Source organism: Rutilus rutilus (assembly GCF_951802725.1).
Source record: "Rutilus rutilus genome assembly, chromosome: 19".
NCBI classification, from domain to species: Eukaryota; Metazoa; Chordata; class Actinopteri; order Cypriniformes; family Leuciscidae; genus Rutilus; species Rutilus rutilus.
Window position 1 is genome coordinate 15,522,350 of NC_140232.1, and position 19,234 is coordinate 15,541,583.

General features: G+C 35.0%; 2 protein-coding genes across 3 annotated transcripts in view; one reads left to right on the top strand and one right to left on the bottom strand.

Annotated features, from left to right (window-relative positions):
* The window catches only part of LOC311278275 (uncharacterized protein), a 42,239-nt gene extending 38,415 nt beyond the window's left edge, over nucleotides 1-3,824 (bottom strand). Inside the window, exon 1 of one of the 2 annotated variants that reach the window (XM_084388994.1) lies at nucleotides 3,473-3,824. The gene's annotated coding sequence lies outside the window, so the exon portion shown is untranslated. The remainder of the gene's footprint in view (nucleotides 1-3,472) is intronic. The other variant, XM_084388996.1, reaches the window with a different exon arrangement.
* Nucleotides 3,825-10,135: 6,311 nt separating this feature from the next.
* On the top strand, nucleotides 10,136-16,530 carry LOC311278079 (uncharacterized protein). Its single transcript, XM_084388660.1, has 11 exons — nucleotides 10,136-10,171; nucleotides 11,707-11,822; nucleotides 12,016-12,180; nucleotides 12,392-12,463; nucleotides 12,598-12,744; nucleotides 13,037-13,108; nucleotides 14,386-14,415; nucleotides 14,550-14,696; nucleotides 14,977-15,066; nucleotides 15,241-15,312; nucleotides 15,446-16,530. The coding sequence occupies exons 2-11, from the start codon at nucleotides 11,750-11,752 to the stop codon at nucleotides 15,451-15,453; spliced, it is 876 nt and encodes a 291-aa protein (XP_084244786.1). The 5' UTR covers nucleotides 10,136-10,171; nucleotides 11,707-11,749; the 3' UTR covers nucleotides 15,454-16,530.
* Nucleotides 16,531-19,234: the final 2,704 nt, after the last annotated feature.

A 19,234-nucleotide genomic window follows, 5' to 3' on the forward strand; every position in this document is an offset into this window, starting at 1 on the left:
CTACTCAATTACATTTATTTAATTGGGCTTATTGCATGTTTATTTACAAGAACATCAACATGTAGGAAAGTGGAGGAAAGAGAGAGGGGTAGTCTCATCTGACCTAGGTCAGACTCAAAACTCGACTTTTTACCCCTTTCAGTTTCATTTAAATACTGAAAATACAAATATGCCACATGTCATCATGGCATAAATTTGTTCTCAAGAAAAAAAAAATACTCTTAATGAGCTCACACTACAGTGAATGTTACCATTTATGTGAAATGTAATAGGCCAAAACTATGATCATTCATACTTGTCATCAGTCCCACAACAGAGTCTTTAACCTAAAGCAATGCATTTAGGTTATGTGTTAAATCTGTGTTAAATGGAGTTAACTAGTTAACTCAGATTCGGGAGCGGGGCCACTACTCAACCAGTCACCTGACTTCTCAAAACCTTCTTATATCGGGCCACCCCATACAAGTGCTGTTTGGCTCTTGTGTGAACACACTATTTCATATCTTATATTCAAGTGACAAAAAATATCAATATCAGCTGCAGAATTTTACTTTAACAATATCAGGTAACAGATTTCTGGAAATCGGTTTCAGTTTAACGTCCATTGTGATTAAACAAGCTGCTTTGTACAGTTGCTGTATCAATGTATTTTAATAGGAAAATTTAAATCTCTTAATTTCAGTCAATTTTAAAAGCGAAAAAAATTTTTTACTTTAGTTTTAAACACTTGAGTGTAATAAAAAGTGGAAATTTAGTTCACACTTGTAGTTCGGGTCTCTTGGTTATTTTGGTCCGGACCAACAATACATTTAGCCCTGGTTCGCTTAGCATTCACACTGTCATTTTTTAACACAGAACCTAAAGATACCAACAAAAAACAAAAAAAAGATTTTATGACATATTGCGATGGAACTTGTCAAACATCCAAACCAATGCTGTTATGTGTGTACATATGATGGTATATGATGGAGCTGACAACTCGTGAAGAGCTTATAAAATCTATAAAGGAGTCAAAACAGCAGCAGGAATCCCTCCGTCAATCAGAAACGAAGATCTGCAGTGAGGAGACGCGGTTCTGGAGGCTGTGCCGAACTGTGATGGGCAACATCGCGACTATGACAAAAAAGAAAAAAGATATGCTTGAGCATCCTGTCCTTTTTAAGGGTCACATCTTGTGACATCATGTCCTGTTTTTGGTTTGTTTACATGTCTTTGGTCCGTGTAGCGTTCAAATTTCATTCAACCGCACCAGAGACCCAATTTTTTTTCAGCGGTCTTAGTCCGCTTGTTTGGTGCACACAAGGGTTCGGATGGCAGCGTTCACACATATTTAAATGAACCGCACTAATTGAGCAATCGCACAAGGGTTCATTTTAATAAAACTGAACATGCCAAGTGTGAAAACACTTTTATTTGACTTTCACTCAAGTATGTTTTGGGTTAGATACTTTGACATTTTATTGAGTACAATTCTGACAGAGTATCCATTCTTTAACTTGAGGTTCTAGGACAACAATAACCCATTATAACCTCAACCTTTTTCAAGCTAACTTTGCAAAGAGAATCTCTAAGCCAAAATAATTATTAAAAAACAAGTCAAACTACTTATAAAAATACTTTTGTCCATACTCTTAAAAAAAAGGTGGCCAAGCCCAGGTTATTGACGCTCTAAGAAGGAATGTAACTGTTTCCTTCAGTATAGTTTTACTATCTTTCACCTAATCTGGCAAAAACCCAGTTCAGCAAGAACCAACTGATTCCCTTGAAGCCTTTTTACGCCACTGTGTTTCCTGTCTTTTTTTCATGGTGTGTGTGTGTGTGTGTGTGTATGTGTGTGTGTGTACAACTCTGGTTCAGCCAGTTTGGCAGAAGTAAAATACTTTTCATGCTCTACCTGAGCAACAACACCAATGAATGAGCATGACTGGCAGGGCTTCAGTACACACACGATAAAGCCCATCACCTGTACACAAACTACAGCTGACGCCATTCAGCATATATCTGGGTGGAAATCTCCTTACAAGCTAACCTGTCAGAAAAGACTACTGGGAAAGTGGAATCACAAAGAAAAATCTAAATTCTAAAAAAAATTAAAGGATACATAAATATGCCTGTATTTGGTTCATTTTGGACTTATTAAGATTCAACTGAACTACGTTGATCAACAGCTTTTAGATGCAAACACTACAGTTCAAAAGTTATAATGTTTTTTAAAGAAGTCTCAAATGCTCATAAAGGCTGCATTTATTTGATAAAAAATACAGTAAAAAGAGTAATATTGTGAAATGTTATTGCAATTTAAAAGAACTGTTCTATTTGGATATATTTTAATTTATTAATTTATTTCTGTAGTGGCAAAGCTGAATTTTCAGCATCATAACTCCAGTCTTCAGAGTCACATCTAATATTCTGATTTGGTGCTCAAGGAATTACGATTACACTGACAGTCAAAGGGATGCATTAAATTGATCATTAATATTAAAAACAGTTGTGCTGCTTAATATTTTTATGGGAAAAAAATTACACTTTTCTCAGGATTCTCAGAGTTTTAAACAACAGCATTTAGAAATCTTTCGTAACATTATAATTATATTGATCAGTAAAGTGTACGATACGAATCCTTGTTGAACAAAAGTGTAAATATGACTGACCTCAAATCTTTAAAAAGCAGTGTAGCTGATACCCTCCCTTTAAAGACAAACTCATGTACTGTATGCAAATGTTTCAAGACAAACTGAGAAACTTGTAAGGCATGCATAAAGCACAGAATCACAGGTCATAATAACTGGAGATCCACAGCTTGATTGAATAGAGAAAAACTTGATTAACAACTACCAGAAATAAACCACAACTAATGTTTATCCTGGCAACAGAAAAATGTAAATTATTACTGAGAAAAACAAAACAAATCAGAGCAAGCATGACTGAAGCAGGCTACATCATTGTAACGTTACACTGTACAATAAAGCATACAAGAGGCAGAAATGTAAAGTCCACCACAGTTCAAGCTTATTGGAAATGTCCATCCATATAATGGTGACATTAAACCACAAAGACACTTAAAATACCACAGTACCAAAACAGAATACCATAGTAACGACTGAAAATCAGTTATGGGATCATGGTCCCCTTCAAAACAGCTTTCATAATATTTGTAATTTTGTTTAATTTCTATTGTGTTGACATTGTTAGCTAATACGACAATACCTAGAAGTTCCCTATGAAAACGTTAAAGTTTTGTTCCATTAACAATACATAAAGTAAACATATTATTTCGCCGCAAACACTGGTTACAGTGGTATTTTTGCAATGGTCAGAAATGTAAATAGCTCGCGTGTGAGTTTCTTTGTTAGCTGATTTGACTAGCCTGCTTTATTATTCTCATTTGTCTTAAGATAAACAGAAGCAACGTGATATAAAGCAGGTTAAACACACGCAAAGTGATAAAAGCACAACGTTTCACTTTACACACCTTTTCGTCAAGTTCAAATAGCCGTCTGTCTGTCTGTCTGTCCCACCTGTGTGTGAGCAGTTTGGGATCTGAGCTCAACCAAACTTCGCTGCTGTCTGTCGGGATAGACCCGAGCGAGCGTCGTCCTGTTGATCGCTGGTTAATGTTCCTCGTTATTCAGTAGCTTCATCCCGCATGAATCGCACCGGGACACCATTCCTCACACCTGTACCGCTGTATAAACGGCCGTCTTTCTATAAACACTATCACAGGCTCACTGGCTCACACAAACTTGCTGAGGGAGCCGGAAGGCGGTATGGGATCGCATTGCACGGAAGGATGGAGGATTTGTTTTGGTACGCCAGACTGGGACAGTGTGGAGGGGGAGAGTGAGTCCGTGTGCCCCCTTGTGGGTGATGATAAAATAGGCCAAGATGTCCTCGATTGACGCTTGGCTTGGCGCAAAAACGGATTTTTATTTCCTTCAAGCCTGTTGCGTGGGTGAAGTACGACCGTGACAACTCCCAGATTTAATCAGTTAGGCAGACACTGCAATCATTTACTTCACAAAAGCAAAACACATATTTATATGCACGCTTGATAGTAGGCCTAGTCATAACAAGCTAGGCCTGCATGCCTATAACGTCTATATACCTTTATTATTTAGTGTAGGCCTACTTATTTCATTTCTAAAGTGCACTTCTTTTTCACAAAGACCTACATTGACAAACATATTTGCACAGAAATGTGAAAAGAATATATATATTGTTTTGAATGTCCTCAGTTTTGAAGGCTGTGTGTACATACTGTATGTGTAGTGGTTTGTAGACTAATAAAAGTAGATAAAAGACACTAAGTGTTTTCCACAAGCATGCCATTGCCTGATAAGTATTACAACGACTGACCTCCTCAGGTTGGAATGCAGCCTCTCAGCTACAAATTGGTTATACAATATCTGCATTCTGTGTAGATATGTCTAAGACATATCTAAATAAAATAACATGCTTCACACACAAACTAGCCGATAACTTTAAATAAAAACATTAATAATAATAAAATGTGTTCCATACATGTGAATGTCTCTTTTTGCAATGTCTTATGTATTTATTTCTTAATTTGTTGTTCTGTTTTATAAATGAATGCTGTGGAAGTAGCCTACAGATGATGGCATCAATAGGTGTTTATCTAGTTGTGAATGGAGGTGTTTTCTGTAGCCAGCAGAGGGGGCCATTGCACTTTTAAATAAAGACTTTCCATGCGTCCCAATGTCCATACTATCCATCCTAAATGTGAGATTAGAATAAGTGTGTCCCAAAGCATAGTTTGTTGAAAAGAGTAGGCCTATGTCAAAAGTCCCCGGCTTAACTCTAAAGGCTAATATTGCCCACAACCTATTGCGCTTTGGAGGAGGAACTACAAACACGAGTAAAATGTGTAATAAAAACTACAAAACATGGCGGATGTGCGCAACCGACGGTGAGAGGTTTAGATAAAGGTTTGAGTGACTAATCAAAGTTTAACCTGATAAAAAAAAATATATATATATATATTGATTTATATATATATATATATATATATATATATTGATTTATATATATTGTTATATGTGTTACATTTAATCTGAAATAACAAAGTGAACTTTTAGAAATATCCGTTTGGCCATTAACTTTTAAATGAATTATGCATTAATATTGAGGAGAGTTCTCCACATGAAAGACCCGCGACTGCAGATCAAAATTCTGCAGTAGAATTTTCTACTGCATTTCTCTCCGATTCGGTAGGAAATTAAATTAAATTAAATGTGGAGGATTTTAACTGTGACAATATGATTGACAGGCCAGTTTACTGTGGATGCGACAGAGAGCAACCCCTATTTTTTTACAGTCTATGGAGCAACCGTTAAAGACACAATTTTATGACGTGATAGTATGTCCCAAAGCAAAGTTTGTGTAGGCTACTCTTTTGCTACACACTCAGTAGTATCTTTTTCACAAAAAAAGAGTAGCCTACATACTTTTAGAGCGTAGTATAAGTAGGCGAATTAAAACGCTGCAAAGGGCTGCATCCGAAATCACATACTTCCCTATTATAGGCAAAAAGCAGTAGGGTGAATTGCCCTAATGTGGGACACTGCCTAATGTGGGACACCTAAGGTCTAGTGTTTGTAGGTCCCCCATAAATACATGAATGACAGTGAACAGGGTTCTCAAGTTTTATCAAAAGCTTGGAGTGAGATCACATGCGGTTAGGGGAGGAGCCCTAATGGAGCCCCGCCCCCGCCCGTCCATCCCCACCCCCCAATTTTAACCATTGTTCATAATTAACCAGCACAAATTGAAATGATAACAATTGGTAAATCTGATAAATGACAGAGCAATTAATCACATCAAATATACTCTTTAATGTTATATTTCAAAATTACAAATATACAAAAATATAACAAATTGCTCCAAACAGTTTGGAAAAACAAATCTTTTTGCATTTTGAATGTGTCTAGTCGTAATGGTATAATGGTTTATTGTGTGGTGGGACATTGTGAACAAATGACATAGTATTAAGGTGTGTGTGTGTGTGTGTGTGTGTGTGTGTGTGTGTGTGTGTGTGTGTGTGTAAGTGTGGCCTGGTAAACCTTACATTATGGGGACAAAATGTCCCCACAAGGATGGCAATATCCGAAATCCTTGTTCGTGTGGGGACATTTTTTGGTCCCCATGAGGAAAACGGCTTATAAATCAAAAAAGTTATGTTTTTTTTGAAAATGTGAAATTGCAGAAAGTTTTCTGTGATGGGTAGGTTTAGGGGTAGGGTTAGTGTAAGGGAATAGAATATACAGTTTGTACAGTATAAAAATCATTATGTCTATGGAAAGTCCCCATAAAAAATTAAAACACTACATGTGTGTGTGTGTATGTGTGTGTGTGTACACAAGAGTATACACTGCAGCTTATGAAATGTGTTTTGTGTTGTAAGTGTTTGTTGCACATTTTGACGCCTTGATAACATTGATATATTTAATGTTCTGGCCTAAAAATGTTAGACGAGCTTTCTTAATTCCAACTTACCTTCTCCATCACGACGTGTGTTCGCGTGATGTTGTTGGTTACTTAATAACGAACGTACGGCGGCCGAGAATTTTCCGTCAACTTCCGTGTGTTCGCGCCTATGGTTCGCGCATCTATGTTGCCTAGTAACGAACGCAATCTGGCCGAGATACGTGCAGAGAATGTCTGATACGTGCTGGCGGCAGGAAGCTTCACTTTGTGTGCCTGCGCCTCGTATACAATGTTATATATAAAGCTTGCAGGACAACTTGGTTGGCATTGCCTTTTCAGCGTGAGAAATACACGGTGTGGCGTGTGAGCGTGTGAACTGGTTGAATTGCGTGTGTCTCACGGCCAATGCGTGAGACTTGAGAACCCTGAGTGAAACTATGGGTTAGACAAAGCTGTGGTGTCATGTGATCAAAATCACATGACTTATCAAATGTCCAATAATATTTGAGGTTGGAGCAATCATCAAACAGGAGGCACCTTGTGTGAAGACCATCCGAAGGCCAATGACATAGAGTTTTAACCAGTTTGATATTAAGGAGTTAAATACATTTTAAACAATGCAATCCTGCAACTTTTTAGCCTAATATGCTTATGAAATGTTTGTCCATCAAAAAATAGTCTAACTTTGTGCGTATCAACTATATATTTTCTATTTTTATCAAATTTCTTAGTGTCCCACATTAGGAAATGTGGTTTCCAAATCCGGGACAGTATGATCAGCCTAATGTGGGACAGTACTTCATTGAGTCAAAAATGTGTGGTGGGGCATGGTTTGTGGGACAAACATGGTTATTTACATGGTTTTAGTCTTGTAATGCAATATTACAATACTGTTAATGCAGATTTTTACAGTCATGTGAATTTTTTATTCTTGGAGGGCGGTTTGAAGGCTCTTTTGTGCGTGTGCATGCCTACATACGTGTGTGTGTCTCTCTCTATCTCTCTCTCTCTCTCTCTCTGTGTGTGTGTGTGTGTGTGTGTGTGTGTGTGTGTCATGTATGTGTCATGTATGTGTAAAAGGTATAGTTGACTTAAAATTAAAAATAGCTCTGAATTTAAAAATGCCGTAGAAAACCAATAAAGCAATTCCACTTTATTTTATGCATCTGATTAATTCAATGAAATGCATTTTAGATCACAATGGTAAAGGTGATAAAGACAGGGACAGATTGTCAGATGCAGAAACAGGTAAAGGATAAGAGAAAGAAACTTAATCAGTGGAGGCAGGACAGGATGAGAGGAGCCATAGTGGACTATAGGCAGATTGTTGAGGATGGTGGGGTCCCTCAGCTGAGACTGTTGGCCAGGGCATGGAATGTCCCTAAATCTACTCTCCAGTGAATCTAAAATAAAAGATTTTACTATTCAACATGTATCAATGTGATTTTTTTGGTGTTTTATCATAGATTTTTCAGTGTCCCACATTGGGGACACGTTCTGTCCCACATTAGGAAGCTGCAGTTTTTCTCAGACGACTTGCAATAAGAGCACTAATATGTCTATAATTTATCTTATGAATGGGTTATCTGAATTTTCTCTTTTGATTTGATTAGGATACATCCTGGGTTTTTTTAAATGGTATTGGGTGTGGATTTAATGTTTTGGTTACACATCGAAATATGTCACAGAAGTCCGAAGTGCAAAAAATGTCCCACATTAGGGCAATTCACCCTATGTGACAAAAGTTGTATGTCTGAATCCACAGTAGGCTACTCAAAAGAATTGACAAAAAGTACCCGTATAGCATAGATTTTGAAGTGTGCATACAATGGACACTTTACTATCCCATGAGGTCACAGGAGAGGATTTGTGAATGGAGGTGAAGTGGAATGGCAACTGAAGCTGGTAGGTCACATGATAATGACAACATGGCATATGTAGCCTACAGCATCCAGATTACATTCATACTACACACACTCATACTATATAGAACATACTTTTTTAGCGGTTGTGAAGTAATTACTTGTTCAGAATGAGTTCCTACTCAAGAGGAGATTTCACACACAACCAAGTTTTGCATTCAGAAGGAAGTAATTAATAGAAAACTTTGATTTAGCATTTCATTTTAATAAAACTATTGTATTGTAAAACTATTGTATTGTAAAACTTTTTTTTTTTTTAATGAGGACCACCATGGTTATGAAAATGAAGTCACAAAAGGAGGATGAAAACAAAAGTCGTGACCCCTCTGACATTGAGGAAGCCAGTCAGGCCACAGAGCTGGAGAAAATAGAGATGACAAAATAAAAGCTTGGGGATGCTGAAAAAATATGAATCAACTAACATGATCATACAAACAGCATGGAATTTTCTACATTTTGTGAGTCAAAAGCTTGCCTAAGTAACAGCAATTAATATTCATAACAGTAAGCTCAAAGCATAGTGATTCATTTTAATTGATAACCACTCATGCGTCTGTGTGTCTCTCCTTTCCACTAGGTGATGAGATTGTGCCAATGATAGTATCAAAAGCCAGTATCACACCTCACCATCTCATTTCTGACAGAAAACAGAAATACAGAGTTGGATTGGGATGAGGGAACATCTCGTCAAACAACGGAAGAGAACAGACAGGTATACACAAAGTTTATTAAATGAATGCAGGGAACAAACACTGGTTGAAGGAAGGGTGAATGTGAAATTCAAGCATTTGCACGGTGACTTAGCTGGGTGGAATATGATGATATGAAAACCTCAGACGCCTGTAAATTTCTGTCTACAAGTTCAGGATATGGTGGGTTGTCATCATATTTTTTGGTTGTATCTATAGGAGATTCAGTAATTCTATAATTCTACTGACTACACAAGACACTACTGTAATATAATGTACCTGGAAGTTCATGTACTTGTTTGATGTATCAAGTAAAATGCCTGAAATACACGAAAGAGCATGAATGTTGATCATATGTTTTTGAGCTGCTAAATATTTATTCTAAAGCATTATGACTTTCAGGCTTTCAAAACATGACTGTAAGTACACTTAAAAGTAAATGTGGGTAGTTGTTATTTTTAATGAACTATTGCTTGATCTGACCTTTGTTGGTGGAAGCTAATGCAGCCAGGATGAGTTGGTCATGTTAAATCATATTTTTGACTTCTAATTAGATGAAGCATGTTTTAGGTTTGATTTTACATTTGGACAGTGTACTTGGTCTTTACTTTATATTAAGTGTCTTTTCTTTACTACTATGTAATAACATTTAAATACATATGATACAATGCACTTATTGTGTACATATACATGTTTTACAATACTTATATATGATATAAATACCTGCATGAAATTACAGTGTAATGCATTAATTTGTATCTATAATTACACTGTTGACCCATTATTTCCACCTTAACCCACTTTTAAACCTAACCATATCATCAATAGCAGTAAAAGTGTTTTGCAATACAACATAAACGAAAAAACATTGTACCTAATAATCATTTTTTATATAACTTTGTGGTTAAAACACTTAATAAGTATATTCTTATTTAGATCTTTTTCTGGTTAAGCAGGAAGAAGTATGTATGGTACACATATGTTCATGTGTGTCATGCATACTTCTTCCTGCTTAACCAGAAGGTCTACTATGTCACATTAGAAGGAACTTTGTTTTTTTCTGTTTGCATTTCCGTCTACTCAGAAGAGTGATGGGAATTGTGTCATTAATGTCAGGTAAGACATTTTATATTAACAAATACAAAATTTCATATGTAAAATACGTATTTTGCTAAATATGAGCATTGGTATCCTTCCGTCTATGAGTACCTGTTTATCTATAGTAATAGCTATAGTTTTTCTGTCTGCGTTAACACTGTTATAAATGAAAATGTAATGTGGAAGTGATTTAGTTGCACTACAAATTCACAGTGTTGGTAGTTAACATGGTTTTGCTGTAGTACACTAATGAAAGAAACAGACAAAGAGTTTGTTGTATGAAATTAATCCTCAGTTTTGAGTTATGACACTATGTGTCATGTTAGGTGCATTTTGGCAGTTACTGTATATGTTTTCTATGAAATAATATGTTTTCATTATTCAGATCAACTTTGTATGTTGGAGTCCTAAACCTTCGCTTAGTCATTCTTTATGGTTGTTCCTGGTTACGATTCCTAGTTTGTTGAGTTCAATAATGCCTGTGTATTGTCTTTATTCATTTCTGGTCTTAAACCGGTTCATGTGTAGTGATTTAATCCTGCGTACAAACATTTAAAGTTTTCTATTCAGCGGTTCTTAGTATTATATGCCTATCGCATTGTAAAGAACTGTTAATATTGTACTGTACAATTAATATTGTGATTAATCTTTTTATGTACAGTCATACTGTACAGAATTTTCTCAAGGTCTTACTCTGTATCTTTTGATGTTTAATTATATTTTATATAGCCTATATATTTATATTATAAATATATTCCCATGAAATGTTTGTAAACAGTTAAACTAAGAGTTGTAATATTTATTATTAATGTTAAATTAGATATTTCATATAATATTTACATAGTCAAAGCATAACAGATCACAGTTTGATGTGTATTCTATATTATAGATTAATGGAGAGGTTAAATAAGTTGACGTCAAACATCCAGGGCTGCATTTCTCAAAAAACATCATAAGTAGGGATACACCTATACCACTTTTTCCAGAACGAGCCCGATGTTGATTCTTTCATTTATGTTATCTGTCGATACCAATACCTATATTTTCATTTTATTTGTAATTTTTAAATATATTAGATAGAGAAACAAAAAGAATATGCATGCAACAGAAGTGCGTGTGCTCTCTTTTATACCGTCAGTTAACGTTAGTAATATGTGCCTCGTTTTACATTCTTTGCTAGTGGATTGTATGACTATTGGTGCCAATTATGATTTGCTTAGGCTTACCATATCCTGGAAAACACAGCCCAGGTCAATCTGGTGTGTTGTGGAAGATGTATTTACACAAGCCAGAAGAGGGGACTGTAGATTTATGTTAACACATTCTTATACATTTGCATAAATAATTTAGAAACATAGAATGAAATTCAATATGCGTAGTAATCAACTTAGAAAATAGCAAATCAGATTTAAGAGATTACCATGCACTTTATATTTTGATATATATATATACTTTCATGCACTACTTGGATGAGAAATCAGTGATAAGCTCAAAAATCTCAAAAAAAGCCACATTTATTTGTATCTTTCACAATACACATTGTTTCAAAACAGAAATAATCAAAGGAGCTGGATCACAGAGCTGGAGAATGTGGACATGATGGCAGAGAACACTGATGATAATGTGCCACAAATCAATACCAGACAGAGCAAGGACTATCCTCCTAATTGTGAGTCATACAATGAAAGTTCATAACATATTGACTTATTCTCTAGTTATTTTGTGGTCTCCTTTTTTTTTTTTTTTTTTTGCAAATAAGAGAAGCCAGTATCTTTAACACTTTAATAAAAGCCAATAGACAGTATAAATAGTTTACATGTTACTGAACAAACCTTTTCTGTTGTGTAATGGGCATTATACAGCCAGCGCAGAAGTTTATACAAGAGTGAAATATTCTCTTTCATCGGTCCCTTGTTTAAAAGTCTTCTTCTCTATGGTCCTTCCTGATGAAACATCAGTGGAAATAACAGGTGGCAGTATGTCAGATGACTTAAAGATTTTACATGCATGTTCAAGAACTGAATCTGGTGCGTATGACATTGTAAATGGCATTAAGTAATTAACAGTAATTTTACTCAAAGTGATGTGTTCTATGTGTTGAGTGAATGTGTAGTCCTTCATCTGAGTTACTCAATGAATATGTTGAAAGGCATTATTTTTAAAACATCATTGACACAAGCAATAAATAATTTCACAATTTGCATTCAGTGAAATTTTTGTAATCAACAATTTCCACAGAGAACAAAAATGAAAACCAAAAACAGAAGACATTCAGTGCAGGATGCGATGTGAGGATTTCTGACGATATGTGTGAGTATTCAACTGAAAATGAAAAAAACATCACTTAAGTAAACTGAGTATAAAGAGTATCATGCATTAGATTTATTACTCATAATTAGTAATGAAGACAAAAATGCTAATCTGAACGTGTTTTTCCTTCACAGTACATAGAAATGACTCTATCAGCTCTGTCCTTTCATGTGACTTAGGATATGTTTCAAGAAGATGCACAGGCAGTTCAGTTTTCAATGAAAATGATGAGGAGAACAAGTATGATGATGTCAAAAAGAGCAAGGACTATCCTCCTAATTGTGAGTCATACAATACATGAAAGTTCATAACATATTGACTTATTCTCTTATTCTCTAGTTATTTTGTGGTCTCCTTTTCTTTCTTTTTTTTAGTGCAAATAAGAGAAGCCAGTATCTTTAACACTTTAATAAAAGCCAATCGACAGTATAAATAGTTTACATGTTTCTGAACAAACCTTTCTGTTGTGTAATGGGCATTATACAGCCAGTGCAGAAGTTTATACAAGAGTGAAATATTCATCGGTCCCTTGTCTCCTCTTCTTTTCTATAACCCTTCCTGATGAAACATCAGTGGAAATAACAGGTGGCAGTATGTCAGATGACTTAAAGATTTTACATCCTGCATGTTCAAGAACTGAATCTGGTGCGTATGACATTGTAAATGGCATTAAGTAATTAACCCTTAATCAGTGTTAAAAAAGGATAACACTTAAGGTGTTTGGGGTCATTTTGACCCCAAACTTTTAAAGAGCAATTACATAAGGAAATATACATTTTTTATATGGAAAACTATATATCATTTTTTTTATTTACTTCTCAACTATACATTTATGCTGTGTTTTTGTGGAAATTTTGAAGTTTTTTACCTATTTACTGCACAATTACATAACTAGGCCATAAATTGGCTCATGAAAAATGATTTTTTAAAGAAAAAATCACTTAAATGATGATCTTAATTAAATCTAAATAGTTTTTGGACATTGCTCTATGTGTTAGGGATAGAATACTGCCATCTAAAGGTTAGTCGAAAAAAATTATTTCTTATGGGTAAGGAATTAATGGCCAATGGCCAAATGTATCCAATAGAGGGCCATAGAGAACCATTCATTCACTCATTCAACTTCTCTTCACAACTTTGATATATATATTTTAATATAAACATTTTGAAATACATAAAAAATCAAATTATTATTATCAAATTAATTATTAATTATTATAATTATATAATATTAATTATATAATTATTATCAAATTATTATACATACATTTGCAGAAACATTACAAGTCACCACTATGACATGACTGTGTGTGTGTGTGTGTGTGTGTGTGTGTGTGTGTGTGTGTGTGTGTGTGTGTGTGTGTGTGTGTGTGTGTGTGTGTGTGTGTGTGTGTGTGTGTGTGTGTGGGAACAAGCTTGTTCCATGTTGCATATGTGACATTTTTCAGATTTATGCCAGTTTTGTTTATTTTATTTGCCAATTTCTATAAAAATGCTCTCTGTTGCAGTGACATACATGTGTGTGTTTGTGTGTGTTTATGTGTGTGTGTGTATGAGATAGAAAGTTTGTTCCACTTTGGGTTTATGCTCTAGGACCAGACCTTGATTTAAATGTAAATTTTTTTTAGATTAATGCCAGTTTTATTTATTTTATTTGCCAATTTCTATAAAAATGCTCTCTGTTGCAGTGACATACATGTGTGTGTTTGTGTGTGTTTGTGTGTGTTTGTGTGTGTGTGTGTATGAGATAGAAAGTTCGTTCCACTTTGGGTTTATGCTCTAGGACCAGACCTTGATTTAAATGTACATTTTTTTAGATTTATGCCAGTTTTGTTTATTTTATTTGCCAATTGCCTCTAAGTGCCATCTGAAATTTTCTTCTAAAATGATCATTTTTATCCAGTTTGTATGTTTATGTTCAGGATGCGATGTGAGGATTTCTGACGATATGTGTGAGTATTCAACTGAAAATGAAAAAAACATCACTTAAGTAAACTGAGTATAAAGAGTATCATGCATTAAATTTATTACTCATAATTAGTAATGAAGACAAAAATGCTAATCTGAACGTGTTTTTCCTTCACAGCACATAGAAATGACTCTATCAGCTCTATCCGTTCATGTGACTCAGGATATGTTTCAAGAAGATGCTCAGGCAGTTCAGTTTTCAATGAAAATGATGAGGAGAACAAGTATGATGATGTCAAAAAGAGCAAGGACTATCCTCTTAATTGTGAGTCATACAATACATGAAAGTTCATAACATATTGACTTATTCTCTTATTCTCTAGTTATTTTGTGGTCTCCTTTTCTTTCTTTTTTTTTCAGTGCAAATAAGAGAAGCCAGTATCTTTAACACTTTAATAAAAGCCAATCGACAGTATAAATAGTTTACATGTTACTGAACAAACCTTTTCTGTTGTGTAATGGGCATTATACAGCCAGTGTGGAAGTTTATACAAGAGTGAAATATTCTCTTTCATCGGTCCCGTGTCTCTTCTTCTTTTCTTTAGTCCTTCCTGATGAAACAGTGGAAATAACATATACCAGTATGTCAGATGACTTAAAGATTTTACATCCTGCATGTTCAAGAATTGAATCTGGTGCGTATGACATTGTAAATGGCATTAAGTAATTAACAGTAATTATACTCAAAGTGATGTGTTCTATGTGCTGAGTGAATGTGTAGTCCTTCATCTGAGTTACTCAATGAATATGTTGAAAGGCATATTTTCACAATTTGCATTCAGTGAAATTTTTGTAATCAATTTTCACAGAGAGCATAAGTGAAAACCAAAAACAGAAGACATTCAGTGCAGGATGCGATGTGAGGATTTCTGACGATATGTGTGAGTATTCAACTGAAAATGAAAAAACATCACTTAAGTAAACTGAGTATAAAGTGTATCATGCATTAGATTTATTACTCATAATTAGTAATGAAGACAAAAATGCTAATCTGAACGTGTTTTTCCTTCACAGTACATTAGGACTCTTATCAGCTCTGTCCGTTAATGTGACTCAGGATATGTTTCAAGAAAATGCTCAGGCAGTTCAGTTTTCAATGAAAATGATGAGGAGAACAAGTAAAAAAAAAGAAAAGTCAACTTCAATTAAGACCAGCAGCACAGACAGACTTGGTCATTTGAAACTTTATTTGAATGAGTTACTGATGATTGTTTTGGCTTTGTTTTTGCAAGGCCAGGGTTTTTGTGTGTGTGTGTGTGTGTGTGTGTGTGTTATTTTTCTCTTATGAGTGTCTGAAAAATTGCTGCTGTGATCCTGAATCCTGCCCTGGCTGTGGATTCTTATCCCTGGTTTGGACTGGCGAGCCGGGTTTTTTTTCCCCTTTTGTCTTAATGGACTGAACTGCATTCATTTTTGATGAACATTTTACTCAGTAATTTTTTGGAATGTGAAAACAAGACATTGACCTTGAAATTGAGAAAGTGAGGTTGAATTTCAGAAATTAGCTGCATTCCAGTGGTCTGACTGGTTAATTGTCTTTATTCTTTCTTACTATCATCTTTGCTAATTTTTGCTTCAGTGAGTTGATCCAAATCTTCTGATTCTGGTCCATAGTTTTGCTTTTATAGCTACCTAGTAACTGAGTTGTGTATGTGATATTCATCCATTAGGCCTAACTTATTTGTGAAAAGGAATATATTGCAATGACTAAAGTCAAGGCTTAGCTCATGAAAATGATTCTGTGATAATGTGTCATGTGCTTGTAGTTAGCTTATAGTTACCATATACAGGCAACTGAAATGAAACATTGCTAGAGAGTGCAATGTGGATCATGCTGGATAACACCTATGCACGAGAGTGGAAGAGTGTAGGCCGACTTGTTGTAACTTCCTAGTTGTGATATAATACTGTAAATTTTTGACTGAATAAAACTGTCCAAGTAAATGTCCAAGTTTGAAGATTAAAAAAAAAAAAAAAATGTTCTTGAACAGCTTTTGTGTTTTATACAGTACTTTATAAAATATGCATTTTGTAATGTTAAAATTGTACTTTAAGGTCATATATTATTTTCTGTACAAAATAAATCTGCATTGTTTATCCTTTTGATCTTTCCTTCCAAAAATTTGCAAAAGTCTAACCTTTCATTGAAGTAAAATAATTGAAATTGGGGGGTAAATCACATTATGAAATAAATGTTTTTCTCCAAAACACGCTGGCCATAATTGTTGGCACCCCTAGAATTTTTTATGAGAAAAATATCTCTGAAGTATATTCCCATTAATATTTACATTTTTAAGTAACCAGGTTGACTAGGAACATGAAACTGTCCAGCTATGACTTCTTGTTTCACAGGAGTTTAAATATGAGGAAACACAAAGGCCAAATTCCCTTGCTCATCCATCACAATGAGTAAAACCAAATAATATAGTTCTGATGTGCAGCAAAAGATTGTTAAGCTTCACAAAATAGAAAGTGGCTGTAAGAAAATAGCTAAAGAATTGAAAATCCCCATTTTGACCATCAGGGCAATAATTAAGAAGTTATAATCAACTAAAGATGTTACGAATCTGCCAGGAAGAGGACGTGTGTCTATATTGTCTTAATGGATGGTGAGGAGGAAAGTTTGAGTGGCCAAAGACTCAAGGATCACAGATGGAGAATTGCAGAGATTAGTCGAGTTTTGGGGGTCAGAAAGCCAAAAAAAAATTATCAAACAACCCCTACATCCCCACATGTTGTTTGGGAGGGTTTCAAGAAAAATCCTCCTCGCTCCTTTAAAAATAAACTCCAGCATATTCAGTTGTCAGACATGACTGGATCTTCAAAAGGGACCGGATTCTGTGGTCAGATGAAACAAAAAAAAGGGCTTTTAGTTTTTGGCAGCAAACTCACCAGATGTGTTTGGTGCAAACAGGGATGAAGAGTACCCCATGCCTACGGTTAAATATACTGCTGGATCTTATATGTTGTGGGCCTATTTATTTGCTGGAGGTCCTGGACATCTTGTTCAGATACATGGTATTATGGATTCTAGCAAATACAAACAGATAAAAAATCAAAACCTGACAGCCTCTGCTAGAAATCTTATAATGGGCTGTGGTTGGATCTTCCATCAGGACAACGGTCCAAAACGAACATCAAAATCAACACAAAAATGGGTAACTGAGCACAAAATGAAGCTTCTGCCATGACCGTCCCAGTTCCCTGACCTGATGAGAGGAGTGAACTGAAGAGAAGAAGCACCAACATGAACTTGTGAATCTGAAGGATCTGGAGAGATTCTGTATGGAGGAATGGTCTCTGATCTCTTGTCAGGTGTTCTCCAAACTCATCAGGCATTATAGGAGAAGACTCAGATCTGTTATCTTGGCAAAAGGAGGTCGCAGAAAGTATTTAATAACAGGGTGCCAACAATTATGGCCAGCGTGTTTTGGAGAAAAACATTTATTTCATAATGTGATTTACCCCCCACTTTCAGTTCTTTTACTTCAATGAAAGGGTAGATTTTTGTGAATTTTTTTAATGAAAGATCAAAAGGATAAACAATGCAGATTTATTTTTTACAGCCATTTTTTATCATATTTATCAGGGGTGCCATCAATTTTGACCATGACTGTAGATACTATTTAACATAAAAACACTACTGCAGTGGGTAAGTGCAGGAGTAAAGCCAGAAGGAAAAACAATGTTCAAGTTCAAGATTGTCCTCTTTTAGAAACAATCTTCTTTTTAAATAATAGTATTTTGCAACATTTACACCTTTCACTGAGATATGCATTATACTGCATAATTTAAAGGGAAAGACACCATGTTTCTGAACAAAACTCTTTCTTATGTAACATAAGAAAGATGTTACATAAGGTTGTAACATTTCACTACTGGTTGTATATTCTGTATATAACTGTGTATGTGACAAATAAAATCTTGAATAAGAATGACAATGTACAGTCAGACAATCATGATCATAAAATGACCTGAATTGCATATAATCAATTATTGTAAATTGTTTAAAATTTCCACTGAGACAAATATTGCAACCTAGAAGCATGATAAAGACAAATCTAAAAAAAAAAAAAAAACACTGCAACAATATTAAAATATTATTTTATACATTTATATTATTAATCTGCAGTTCTTTAAAGTGGCACAGGTGTGTAGGAGATCAGATGGAGTGCTCGAGTGGAGATGCAGATTTTTACCTTGTCCTCTCATAGTAGAGCGAAGATTAACCCATGCATGTTTTTAACTTCGCTGGGTGTCTGGTTTCAGCTTCCTCGTGAGATTGTGAACGTGTTTCTCGGCAGGATGCTCGTGCATCTTCTACTTTACTGCTCAGATCGAGCAGCTGTGGATTTTGATATCCTTTATGAATTTCACTACTGAGTTCACATACAAAGTCGAGAGACTTTTTGGTCAAGCGTTACTCTATATTGATGTGTTATGTATGTTAATGTGGACATGACCATGTTGTTGTAGCAGTTCTTTTGTGTTTACTGGAGTTTGCTGAGTATACAAAAAAAATTTAATAATAATTCTTAATTTATGCTGTAATATATGTGTCCCATAGGCAATTGAACTATGAGGGCTCCCTGTAACTTCTGTTACTGTTGGGCCCTATGAGAATATGAAGGCCCCAAAACCTCTTATTGTCCCATCCTGTTTAAAATTATATTTATTTGAACCACTCTTTGAGCTTCTTTCTTTGCGTGAAAGGTATTGGAAAAATAACTATTTATTATTACAGCATAACTTAAGTTGAAGTGAGACTAAATTTGAAAACATTGCCTATTATTTTTTTTTTTG

Bases quoted from the DNA above. Each gene is read 5' to 3' on its own strand.
- LOC311278079 (XM_084388660.1), top strand. From the start codon at position 11,750: ATGATGGCAGAGAACACTGATGATAATGTGCCACAAATCAATACCAGA. The intron at 13,109-14,385 runs GTGCGTATGACA...GTTTATGTTCAG, and splicing joins ATGTTCAAGAACTGAATCTG to GATGCGATGTGAGGATTTCT. The intron at 14,416-14,549 runs GTGAGTATTCAA...TTTCCTTCACAG, and splicing joins GAGGATTTCTGACGATATGT to CACATAGAAATGACTCTATC.